Source organism: Microtus pennsylvanicus, chromosome 20 (assembly GCF_037038515.1).
Source record: "Microtus pennsylvanicus isolate mMicPen1 chromosome 20, mMicPen1.hap1, whole genome shotgun sequence".
Lineage (NCBI taxonomy): Eukaryota > Metazoa > Chordata > Mammalia > Rodentia > Cricetidae > Microtus > Microtus pennsylvanicus.
In genome coordinates this window covers 11,402,080-11,414,020 of record NC_134598.1, presented here as the reverse complement: position 1 = coordinate 11,414,020, position 11,941 = coordinate 11,402,080, and the positions used below count along the sequence as shown (strand labels likewise).

The following is an 11,941-nucleotide window of genomic DNA, read 5'->3' as shown; positions in this document are numbered from 1 at the left end:
AAATTTCTTCTTGGAGAACCTTTGTGTTCTTTCTTCAACATACCTACACTGCATGGTGTATTCTGTGTATTTTTTCTTTGAGAATTTCTCACATGTTTAAAATGCATTGTAATCATATTCCCTCTCCAGCTCCTTCTGAAGATCCCTCTAACCAAGTATCTCCTAAACTCATGTCCTCTTCTTTTTTTTATAATCTTCTGAGAATAATTAGTGCTGCTCATATGAACATGGACTTGAGTTTTGAAAGTATCATACAGTTTTAGACATTAGTGTTCTGTTCTAATTGTTGAAATTAACAGACCTCTAAGAGAGGAATGGTACTTCCTTACAAAGAAGGACCATGCAGCTGTAGCTAAGTTTGAAATCCCTCCACGGACTTATGTGATGATGTGTTTGACAGAATATATTGCTAAATAAGTCCGATGAAATGGAGTATTTGTAGAATAACACACTCAGATTAGAGTTAATTGGTCTACAATAGGTTATCTTTTTACATTTTAAATTATAAGTTTTTATAGCATTTGAAATAGTCTTTATTTTGTCAGATTTTAAATCCAGAGCTGTACAACTATAATTTCAAATGTGGACATGTTGATATAAATCAAACAGAATCTTGTAACCAATATCTAGAATCATGACTTTAAAAAGTAAAAGTTTGTGCATGTATTTCCATAGAAAGTACTTCTGTGTCTAAATCTGGCAATCCCTTAGGAAATGATGGTCTTGGTTTGCAGTCTCTCTGAGAATTCATTTCCAATAGGACACAGAGGCACAGGTACCTCATTACATCAGAGACAATGAATTTTTATAATGTGCTGCCTGCCACACTTAGCCAGGTTTGCAGGACTTCAGACAAGTGAGGTGTAGTGTGCAATAGAAATGGTAACTTCATGCACCTTCCCACCAAGCAATAAATTAGTCAAAAATAATATCTCTAAGACAACATGGAAATCAGTTATGAACTGTAGGCTAGAATGAAGTGAGATGGAATGGTCCAACCATGCTCTTTGTTTACCAGGATAATGGCTGAATTATGCAAGTGCATATTTACCAGGAATCTACATATACAGCTGAGGAAACCTGCCAAGTCAATAAAAGGCTAGTGTTTTAATGTATTTTTATAGAGAAGTAACTGTAACAAGTGAGATATATAGTGACTAATTAAAACTGACATTTTAACTAATGCGATTATATTTACTAGATCATCATAGTCCGTCATATCGTCTCATAAGTCTAATTTGTGCTGTTATCTACAAATTGTGAGGGTGTGTGTTATATGTAATTGACGAAGTAGAACAAATTAGTAGTTTCTAATGATGACATTTCACGGTAAGTGTTACATTATTAATCATATGGTTATATTTTATATGAATAAATTTGAGAATTCTACTTCTTCAAGTTGGAGGTGTTTGGTGGCTAGTTTCTTTATCTAAGGCTGCTTCATCTGCCTAGAGTGTGCTGTCTCGAGTGCTCGGTCCTTCAGAAATCATTGACAGGTCAGCCTATAGCATGCTGTTTCAAGTCTTCCACCCTTTAGAAACCATTCACAGCTCCAAATGTTCAGACATCTCCTCTGTAAATTTCTGTAGATGACAAAAGAAAGGAAATTTATTTTCATTGTCATTTACTTCTTCATATATTTATTTCTTTTATATTTAAACTGTTTTCAAATGAATAATTTATGCTTCACAGGTTGCAAAATGATTCTACTATCATCATCAATGCAAAACACAAAATTGTACTTAAAATATGTTTTCTACTTAAAAAGTTTTAAGTTATTTCATTACGATAATTCAAAAAACACCTAGTAGGAAATTTTCCCTAGATATATCACTAATTCTTCATAGTAGACATACTGTACAAACTGGCTTATATTTAGAATTTGAGTAAAGCCATGCATAAAATCTTTTATAAAGCAAAGTAATTTTAAAACTATGACTTCTGAAAATAGTCTCTCTTAGTTTGTTCCCTGCAGTAAATTCAAGTCAGAAGAGTGTTTTTTATGTTTAATCTAACTCATAAGTATATAAAGTTGGTGAAATAGTGATGTGTGTGGCATGTATATGTGTGTGTATGTCTACATACATCCATACATATTTCTTAGTGTACAAGAGAGTGTCAGTGTTGCTCAGTGTTCTACTGGTACCGTGTGTGCCATCTAAAATGAATGTCCCTTTCATTCCTAGTGCATTCTGTACTTAAAACTTACTATGGACTTTCTGTGAAACTTTTCCCTCTGTCCAAACTCACTTGAAACATGCTCATGCCTTTGTTGGCACACTAGAAAATAAGCAAGATGTGCATTAATAACATAACCATGCTCTGTTTTAAAAGAGACACCCATATTGCACGCTTATATTCATAAATCAAATTCCATACTATTAAATTCATTTTCCTTGAGTTAGTTCTCTCGAGTAAAGAATATAAACATTTTAGGTTTTCATAACTCTTTATCCTTCCCTCCACTCCATGGTTTTCTTTACATTTGTGTGAGATGGCTATGCATTTTCTATTTCTACAATAATTTCCTGTGTATCTCACACCATATCTTATCCACCTAAAACCACAGAACTATGAAAACTATGATATCCATAGGATTATCCATTGCTTTCCATAGGAGCATCATCAAACTCTTCCAAATGAAATCACACTGGAAAAGTGGTATCTGGGATGCCACCAGAGATGTGTAATTGGGATCCTCATAAGAATAACAACTGACTTGACCTGCGTTTGTTACATGAATACATCTTTTTAAAAAATGTATCATTTACCATAAAAAAATCACTAAACATCAATTCGTTTTTTAAATTAAATCAAATAAACTCAATACACCAATTATGGTGACCAACATATAGATGCACTCATTAAAGCCAGATACAGATTGTTGCTCATGTGTCATTTTAATTCTACTGAACAATCTAAAATTTTAATCAAGTAATTAAATGCCATCTTAATTCCCGTGTAGTTTAAAGAACATATGTATCTTAGAAACATTAAGGATATTGTAATTATTAACTTACAAATTCTGGTTTTGACACTTATAGGACTGTAAACATGGGAGAAATTATGGCGGATTATTATGAAATCAGGTCCTCTAGAAATATAAGGTATTTGTCTTATTTAACTCAAATAAGTGAATGAACCTTGCATATGTACTTGAAACATTACTTTGCAATGTATAGGTTGTTATTTTTTCATGAAGATCTTCTTTCCTTTCTAACACCCATCATGAGTCAGAGGAGAGTAGCAGGATACCATACGAGAACAGCTTTATGGTAGTAGGTTTAACTGACAACTCAGTTTAAAACTTTAGTTTTACCTTATTAAAATACATTATATTCTTTGAAGTTTTTTTCTTAGAAATTACCTATATGTGTACTCTTAAACAATTAGTTTTATGGCTACTGGGAATACAAGAATATCCTATAAACATTAAATCATGCTTAAGGCATTTCATAGTGAAATTCTGAAATCAAATATTAAAATATCACACACTTGAGCAATCCGCTAGGATAAAGTATATTAAAAAGGCAAGCACATATGCCCATTAATGAAACTGAGGAGCTATATTTCAAATGACTGACATGCCTCCTGTAAATTTGTGCAGGAAGAAAATAAGAATTCTAATAATCATGCTGAAAAGGCAAAAGACTAGCACATGGGATACACTCTAAGATGATATTTAAAAATATCTGTGCACTGTTTAAACTTCTCCAAACAGAACCTTCAGAAGAAAAAAGAGCAACTTTTAAATTTAGTTTTTGATTTTTTTTTTCCCTGTAGACTTCGTAAAACAAGAGAGAAATGAAGAACCAATCAGTGGAGATAGTGTTCATTTTGCTGGGACTGACCAATGACCCTCAGCTACAAATTCTGATTTTCCTGTTTCTGTTTTTCAATTACATCTTGAGCCTGATGGGGAACTTAGTGATCATCCTCCTCACCCTGCTCGATCCCCGCCTCAAGACTCCAATGTACTTCTTCCTCCGGAATTTCTCCTTCCTAGAAATGGCATTCACGTCTGCCTGTATTCCACGGTTCTTGATGAGCATTCTCACCGGTGACAAAACAATTTCCTACAATGCTTGTGTAGCTCAATTATTCTTCTTCTTTCTGTTACTAATCACAGAGTTCTACCTCCTGGCAGCCATGTCCTATGACCGCTATGTCGCCATCTGCAGACCACTGCATTACCCCATCATCATGAACAGCAAAGTGTGTCACCTGCTGGTCATCAGCTCCTGGGTGACTGGGTTCTTATCCATCTTCCCCCCTTTGATGTTGGGACTCAAACTGGATTTCTGTGCTTCCAAATTGATAGACCACTTCCTATGTGACACTTCTCCTGTCCTCCAGCTGTCCTGCACAGACACACGCTTTATAGAATGGATGGCTTTTGTCACAGCTGTGATGACCCTCGTCATCACCTTGATCTTAGTGATCCTCTCCTACACACTCATCATCAAAACCATCCTAAAGTTCCCGTCAGCTCAACAACGGAGAAAGGCCTTTTCCACCTGCTCCTCGCACATGGTTGTTGTCTCCATCACTTATGGCAGCTGTATCTTCATGTACATGAAAACATCAGCCAAGGAGAGGGTGACTTTAAACAAAGGTGTGGCTGTGCTCAACACTTCTGTGGCCCCTTTGCTAAACCCATTCATTTACACCCTAAGGAACCAGCAGGTGAAGGATGCTTTCAAACAGGTCCTTCACAGATTGTGTTCTTTTCAAAACAGTGAATTAAGAATTAGGCAAAAATAGCATACTGCTGTAACATGACTAAAAAAATGAAATTAATAGATATATCCACTATGGCCTATGCCATTTTCTCCTTTAATAATTAATCATAGGAAGTATTCTAATTGCTCATGGTCATCTTTAAGAATATATCTTCTGAATCGCTAGGAGGAAACTGCTTCTTGAGTCCACACTGTGTAATTCTATCTTTACTCAGAAATCTCTCTTCTCATAAATGATAGGTTTATTTACTAAATGTCCTGTGCATTTGAATGCTGTTAGACATAATGGAATTAATTCTATATACATATCAATTGCTAATTGTTTCTTTAACAGTTTAATATTTTGCATTTCTAAGGTATGCACAAAGTATGAAATTATTCTGTAGTGTAAAGGAGGTTGTTGTGGGAAATAACTAGAAAATCTGTGCCAATTTAAATGTAAATTTAGGCTTCTGGGAGGCAGCATCCACACAGTGAGCCTCATGAGATGAATGAAGGAAATGAAGCTTCAAGGGCGCTGTGATGAGAAGTAGGTAATGTGTCTCCTGCAGATTATAACTAACAATTAGTTGACACAATTAGATGGCTTCATAGGAAGAAATAAGTTGACTTTGTGCTTTGATACTATTTTCTTATATTTCCTCATGGTGTTGAATCTTAGAAAGATACTAGTTTGTGAAAAAATCAACATGTAACTTGTTAACATGTCTGTTGAAAGAAATTTGTACTTGTAAATTAAAACTTTCTAACAAATCTACTTGAGCCATTTTTCACAAAATTAAGGATGTTATATACATGTATATCAAATACTACATTATATACTTATTTTAATCTTAATACATTGGAAAATTTGCACAGCCAAAGAACTGTTGTGGGAGGTCCTTCTGTCTTGGTTAATGAGTAAAGAAACTGCCTTGGCCTGTTGAAAGGGCAGAACTTAGGTAGGTGGGGAAAACTAAACTGAATGCTGGGAGAAGGAGGGGCAGAGTCAGGGAGAAGTCATGTAGCCCTGCTGGAAATGGACTCCGGAACTTTACCCTGTAAGCCACAGCCATGTGGTGATACACAAATTAATAGAAATGGGTTAAATTAGAAATATGTAATTAATGAGCCAAACTGATTTAAATAATATAGTTTCTGTGTGATTATTTTGGGGCTAAGCAGTCAGGAACTTCCTTGCAACATGGAACTACATAAAATGTGATGTTGATTTTTTTCTTCACTTTTTCCTCTTATTTTTTTCCTGGATATAAATAAAAATGAAAACGACACAACCTCTGAGACACGTTACTTTTGTTAATGTTTAAAATCACCACACAATGCCATGGCCTTCATTATGACATTCTCATACACACATGTAACTATTCTTTTCTCTAAATTCCTCCCTACTACTCTCCCACACCCTCCCCAAGTTCTCTTTCTTCCCACAATCCGTCTCTCCACTGCTTTCAAGGCTCCATTGTGCTCTCTTTACCCAGTCCATAAGGTCTCCCTACCAGTCACTCTCCTGACACCTCCCACATCTGTTTACAGTTAAATCCAATGTCCACAAATGATTTTTTTTTAGTTTTTTTGGTTTTATTTAAACACAAATAAAACGTGCACGCAAGCAATCTACTCATTCTCTTCGCTGCGCAGCCTGGCGTTGGGATTGGTGACTCTGATGGCCATCTGTGCTGCTCTTTCTATGATAGCTTTTCGGTTCTTGGAGAAAACATCGTGAGCAATCTCAGCACAGTAAGACTTGTGCACATCAGCAGCTCCTCCAGCTCCTTGACATTGTGGATCAGAAACTTCCGGAAGCCGCTAGGCAGCATGTGCTTGGTTTTCTTGTTGCTCCCGTAACCAATGTTGGGCATCAGGATCTGGACCTTGAATCTTCTCCACACCCTCTGGGTTTCCGCCAGTTTCGCTTAATCTTGACGTATCGATCTGACTGGTGCCGGATGAACTTCTTGGTCCTCTTTTGACGATCTTGGGCTTCACTGAGGCTAGAGGGCAGCCATGATGCTGCAAAGGAGATGGCAGCCACCCCGCAGGTAGCTCCGAGGAAGCACAAATGATCTTTTAGGCAACTTAGAGAAGGCTAAAAACAGAGGTTTCAGTAACTCAAATCAGAAGTAAAGATCTCTAGCAGGGAAGAGCAGCTGGAGGCCAGGACTCCAAATGGTCCCAACACTACACCATTCTTGAGCATATACCCAGGGGACACTTCATCCTACCACAGAGACAATCATTCACGTTCATTGCTGCTCTATTCATAATAGAAAAATAAATATGACATGTATTAGCTTATGTGTGGATATTAGCTGTTAAGTCTATGATAAACAATATACAACCAATAGAACCACAGAGTTTAGAAAATAAAATAGGCCTTATGGATGGACAGAAACCAGACAGCTGAATGGAAGGATCAAGATGGAAGGAGGAGAGAAGGGGGAAGGAGAGAGGGAATATGTGTAGGGACAGTTAATAGTAAGGACCATTTGAATATCAGCATTCTTATTTGCCTGTATTTCATATATACACATATAGTTAATATGTGTGTGTTTATATATATTATGTAATATGTGTATTAAATATATTATTCTATATATCAATGTGTATAAAATCACATGTGTTAGTCATAGCCTCAGAGTATTAGGAATTGTATCAGGTTGTACCTGGAAAATGACTCAAACCCACAAACAATTAGCCCCTGGTTGACGGTTCTACTTCAGCTACAGAAACTCAGGTAATACAAGCAACTCACCCTGAAAAACCACAAAAACAGCTGAATCAAGGCCCTCCCCCAGTCTTTATTGACTTGCATTGGAAGCCTTACCCTCTCTGAGGAGTGGATGGGAGTGGGGTGGGTGGAAGGTAGAGGGAACAGGAGGAGAGGAGGGAAAGGGAACTGGGACTGATACCTAAAATGAGAAAAGATTGTTTTAAAAAAGAAAAACAAAAGCCAACCAACAAGCGAAGCAAACTGGAACTTCCTTATCTGCAGATATGGGAGAAACAGTTAGGATGCAGTTAGGGATAATGCTGGTCTAGCAAAGTGGCAGGTATAGGTTCAGTCCAAAAATCATGATGTCACCAGCCAGGCATAGTTGACTAGGTTTCCAGTGCCAGGGATGATCGTAGTTCTCAGGAATTCTGAGTCTGTGTTACCTCATTTTGTAAGATATTCTTGTTTCATTTATTTCCATGGAAACTCCTTAATTTTGGTTATTTGTGCGCGAATAAAATTCTATTTTACATACAATTCAAAATGTCTTTATCTATTTATCAGGTGATAAACTCGTAGGTGTCCCAAATAGATGACAATAAACATTGATTTGCAAGCATCTATATGGTAGTCCTTTGAAATACAACAAGGAGTGCTGTGCATGACTCATGCCATAGCTCTTTATTTAGTTGTTTGAGATGCCATGGTGTTTGTATTTTATATGATTTATTAATGGTTTCAGCAGTTACACAGCCACCAGCACTCCCCACATTCTTGCCGTGTAATTTGTTGTCATTTGTTTTCTTGGTGATAGCCACCCTTACTGAGGTAAATTAGAATATTAATGTATTCGCATTTTGCATCTCTCTGTTGGTCAAGGAAGGATGCTGGTCATCTTTTAAAATGTTAAGAGATTTATGTTTCTGCCTTTTTGAACTCTCTTTAAACGCATGGGCTGTTAATTTATTAATATTTACATTTTTAGCTCTTTTGTATAGTTTAGATATTAGAACTTGGTGCAATGTTTCACTGGCAAAGACTTTATCTCATTCTGTAGACTATCACTTAATCTGATCAGTGATTTTCATTACTGCGTGGAAACCTTTTGGTTTCATAATATTCCATTTGTCAATTTGGGGGTCTTATTTCCTAAGTAACCAGAGTCCTATTCAGAAAACCTTACCTATGCCTGTGTCTTAAAGTATTTTTTATACTTTTTTCTCTTGCTGTTTTAGAGGCTCAGATATTATACCATTTACTCACTGAGGCAACTATCATTCTTTATCCTTGGTCTATCAGGAAATATTTTTAATAGTGCAAAATAAACTCTTACACATAAAAAATAATGTTTGCAGGTAAGAATTAGGGAGAAGAAACACTGATGCATTGCTGGTGTGAATGTAAATTAGTAAATTCGCTATGGAAATCAGAAATCAGTATAGAAACATCTCAAAGTAACTGGAAATAAAATAATCATGTTTACCAGGTAAACCACTCCAAAGTATATATCCAAGAGAATCAGAAACTGTACAAGATATGACAGAATGCTTGGACACTAGTCACAGTATCTACATCATGGACACCATAAGTGACTGTAAGCAGACAATGTATTGAGAAAACATTATTTGTGTATATGTGTGTGTGTTTACATTATGCATAAAGGAGTACTTTTCAGTTTAAAAAATCAAGGAAAAGAAGACAAACTCATTTCGCTTCAGAAAAGTAGAAAAGCTGAAGATGAGTGTATAAAATATATTAAGTCAGACTCTAAAGACCCATATCAAATATTTTTTGTCACGTGTGGAAGAGGGTGGAATTGGTTATATGAAAATAAAGAAGAGTGGGATCTAAAAGCTTAGCAAAACCAGGATTTCGGTAGGATTTTGCTTAAATTTGAACAGCCTACAACAGGTTATTTTTTCCCATCTCAGATGATCATTTTTCACGGTCACTGGAAAAATTCTTCATTTTCTCTGCTCTAAACCTAGAACTATGCAACCATAATTTCAAAAGATGGATGTGTGATAGAAAATCAAGCATCAATCTACCCCTGGCAGTGGTGACACACACCTTTAAACCCAGCAGTTTGGAGGCAGAGGAGTTCAAGACCAGCCTAGCACACAGAGTAAATTCTCTGTAGCCAAGGCTACACAGAGAAAATCTATCTCAAAAAACAAAAACAAAATACAAACAACCACAACAACAACAATCAACTTGTAACAAATGTGGAAGCCCAAAAATGTAAGCCTATTCTACCTTGTCTGAAGGTCAGAGAGTCTGACAGCTGTGGCCACACACCCTGACCTAGGGTGTGGTTACTTGGTGTTTTGACATTAAGATGACCTTTAGAGGTAGATCCACTCCACCTGGACCAAAGGTTAGAGAATTCAAGTATACTTCTACTCTTTCTCTTGAAATAGGAGGTTTGACCTAGGGAGTTACTGACTTCAGGATACTTGGTCTAGAGTGAGTTCACTGCCTAAACAATAGAGTGCTTTTCTTAAGAAATAATGACTTATGTCCCAAGTATTGGAACAAGTAACTGTTCTGGTTGTCTTTTGTGTCATGTTAAAGCAGTCTTTTGTCTTCTTTCCCCCTTTGTATTGGGGTATAAAAGCATATGGAAAAATGGCAAACTCAGAACTTAGAACTCAGAAGAATTCAGCATCCAATATTCACTGAGTTGCCCTCCCATTACTATCCTGCGTCTCTGTGATTCTTTCTTATCTCTGCTCCTCCTACCTAACATTTCTAATCCTCATGCCCCTGTTCTAGTTCTAGAATGTTCAAACCCACTGTATCTAGGATCATAGCAGAACTCACTCCAAAAGGTGTCTCCTAACAAATTCTCTGCAGGCATAATTTTCAAAAGAAAAGTCTGTCCACACATTATTTCTACAGAAAATGATTTTGTATTTATTTCTCGCAGTCTCATAGGAAATGAATGATGGGCTTGGTTTGCAGTCTCCATGAGAATTCATTGTTCTCTAATGCTCTCCAATAGGACACAGAGGCATAGCTCTTCTATTATATATTGACTTTATATATTGTGCTGCAAGTCACCCTTGGCAAGGTTTACACATCTTCAGACAAGTTAGATGAGGTAAGCGATGGAAATGGTAATTCCATACACCTTTCTACCAAACTATAAACTAGTAAATATCATATCTCCAAGACAATGTGAAAGTCAGACCTGTGTTTCAGATTAACACAAGGTGAGTAGAGATGGTTCTTCCATCCTCTCTGTTTACCAGGGCAATGGCTGAAACATGGATGTGCACATTTATCAGAACCCAGATACACAGCCAAGGAAAGCTTTTAAACTAATAAATGGTAAGTGTTTTAGTATATTTTTATATTTACCTATAGAGATATAACTCAAGTAACTATAAGATGCAGATTATTTTAACATTAAAGAATTTTTGGATTCTTATGTAATAGTCTTAATATACAACAAAACTAAATACAATTGTCTATCTTGGCCTGTGAGTCTTATAATCTCATACTGTGATTTGTGTTGTTTTCCATTACAACAGTATAATGTGAGAATGTGTGATATATGTAGCTGCTGAAGAAAAAAAATTAGTAGGTTCAAAAGAGACAATTCTATAATTATATAGTAAGTACTATATAATTAAACATTGATATCAATGTTGTCAGCACTCAAATTTAATAGTGAGATTATTATATAATATGTGGTTTTACAAGGTTACATTAGAGTTGAGGATGCTGAATATTCTTTCAAATCAATGTTGGGTTGGTACGTTAGATTTCTTTATGTCGGGCTGCCTTATCTGCCTGGAGTGTCCTGTCTCAAGTCTTTTGTTACTTTAGAAACTACGGGTTGAAATATTTATATATCTCCTTCTATAAATTTCCTGAAAAAGACAAAATGAAGGACATTTTTTCCCAATAATTGTTGAGTTTTTATAATTTCATTTTCGTATTTGTACTGTCTTCTAAAGAATAACTTGTACTACACAGGCTTCAAATAATTCTAGTTTATCATCAGTTCAGAATACAAGATCTTATGCATTTTCTACTTTAATGCTTAAATTTTTAATTATGATGATAATAAAGTTAGTAAATCTTTTCCCTAAAGATAGCACTAAAACTTTATAAAAGAGATATTCCATAAAGTGAATGCTAATTAGAACTTGGATAGAATATTAATAAAAGCTTTCAAAAGTGAGTATTTTTACAAAATAATTTATGAAAAAAGAATAATTTTAAAACTTAATTTTAAGGCTTCTCAAAGCAGAATTTGCCAGTGAGTTCCCTGCTGCACATGCAAACCAGAATGCTTTTTACTTGATCTTACTTGGTAACATTAGAAAACGTAAACAAGCATAAAGTCTGGGAAATGGTGAGTGTTTTCCTTAAAGGACAACAGATCTCTGCTCTGTGAGCATTCCAACAACTCCATGTGCACTCCCAGAATTGGTTTCTCCTTCATTCCTATCACACACTGTGCTAAAAGTCGCTG

The 11,941-nt window shown here is 35.8% G+C and overlaps 1 protein-coding gene and 1 pseudogene across 1 annotated transcript; one reads left to right on the top strand and one right to left on the bottom strand.

The window, feature by feature from the left end:
* Positions 1 to 4,764, top strand: LOC142838588 (olfactory receptor 6C6-like). The gene is made up of 2 exons (XM_075954088.1): positions 1 to 23; positions 3,801 to 4,764. Exon 2 carries the CDS (start codon positions 3,805 to 3,807, stop codon positions 4,762 to 4,764), a length of 960 nt encoding a protein of 319 aa, XP_075810203.1. The 5' UTR covers positions 1 to 23; positions 3,801 to 3,804.
* A 1,592-nt stretch (positions 4,765 to 6,356) lies between these two features.
* On the bottom strand, positions 6,357 to 8,733 carry LOC142839028 (large ribosomal subunit protein eL32-like; annotated as a pseudogene).
* Between the last annotated feature and the right edge of the window lie 3,208 nt (positions 8,734 to 11,941).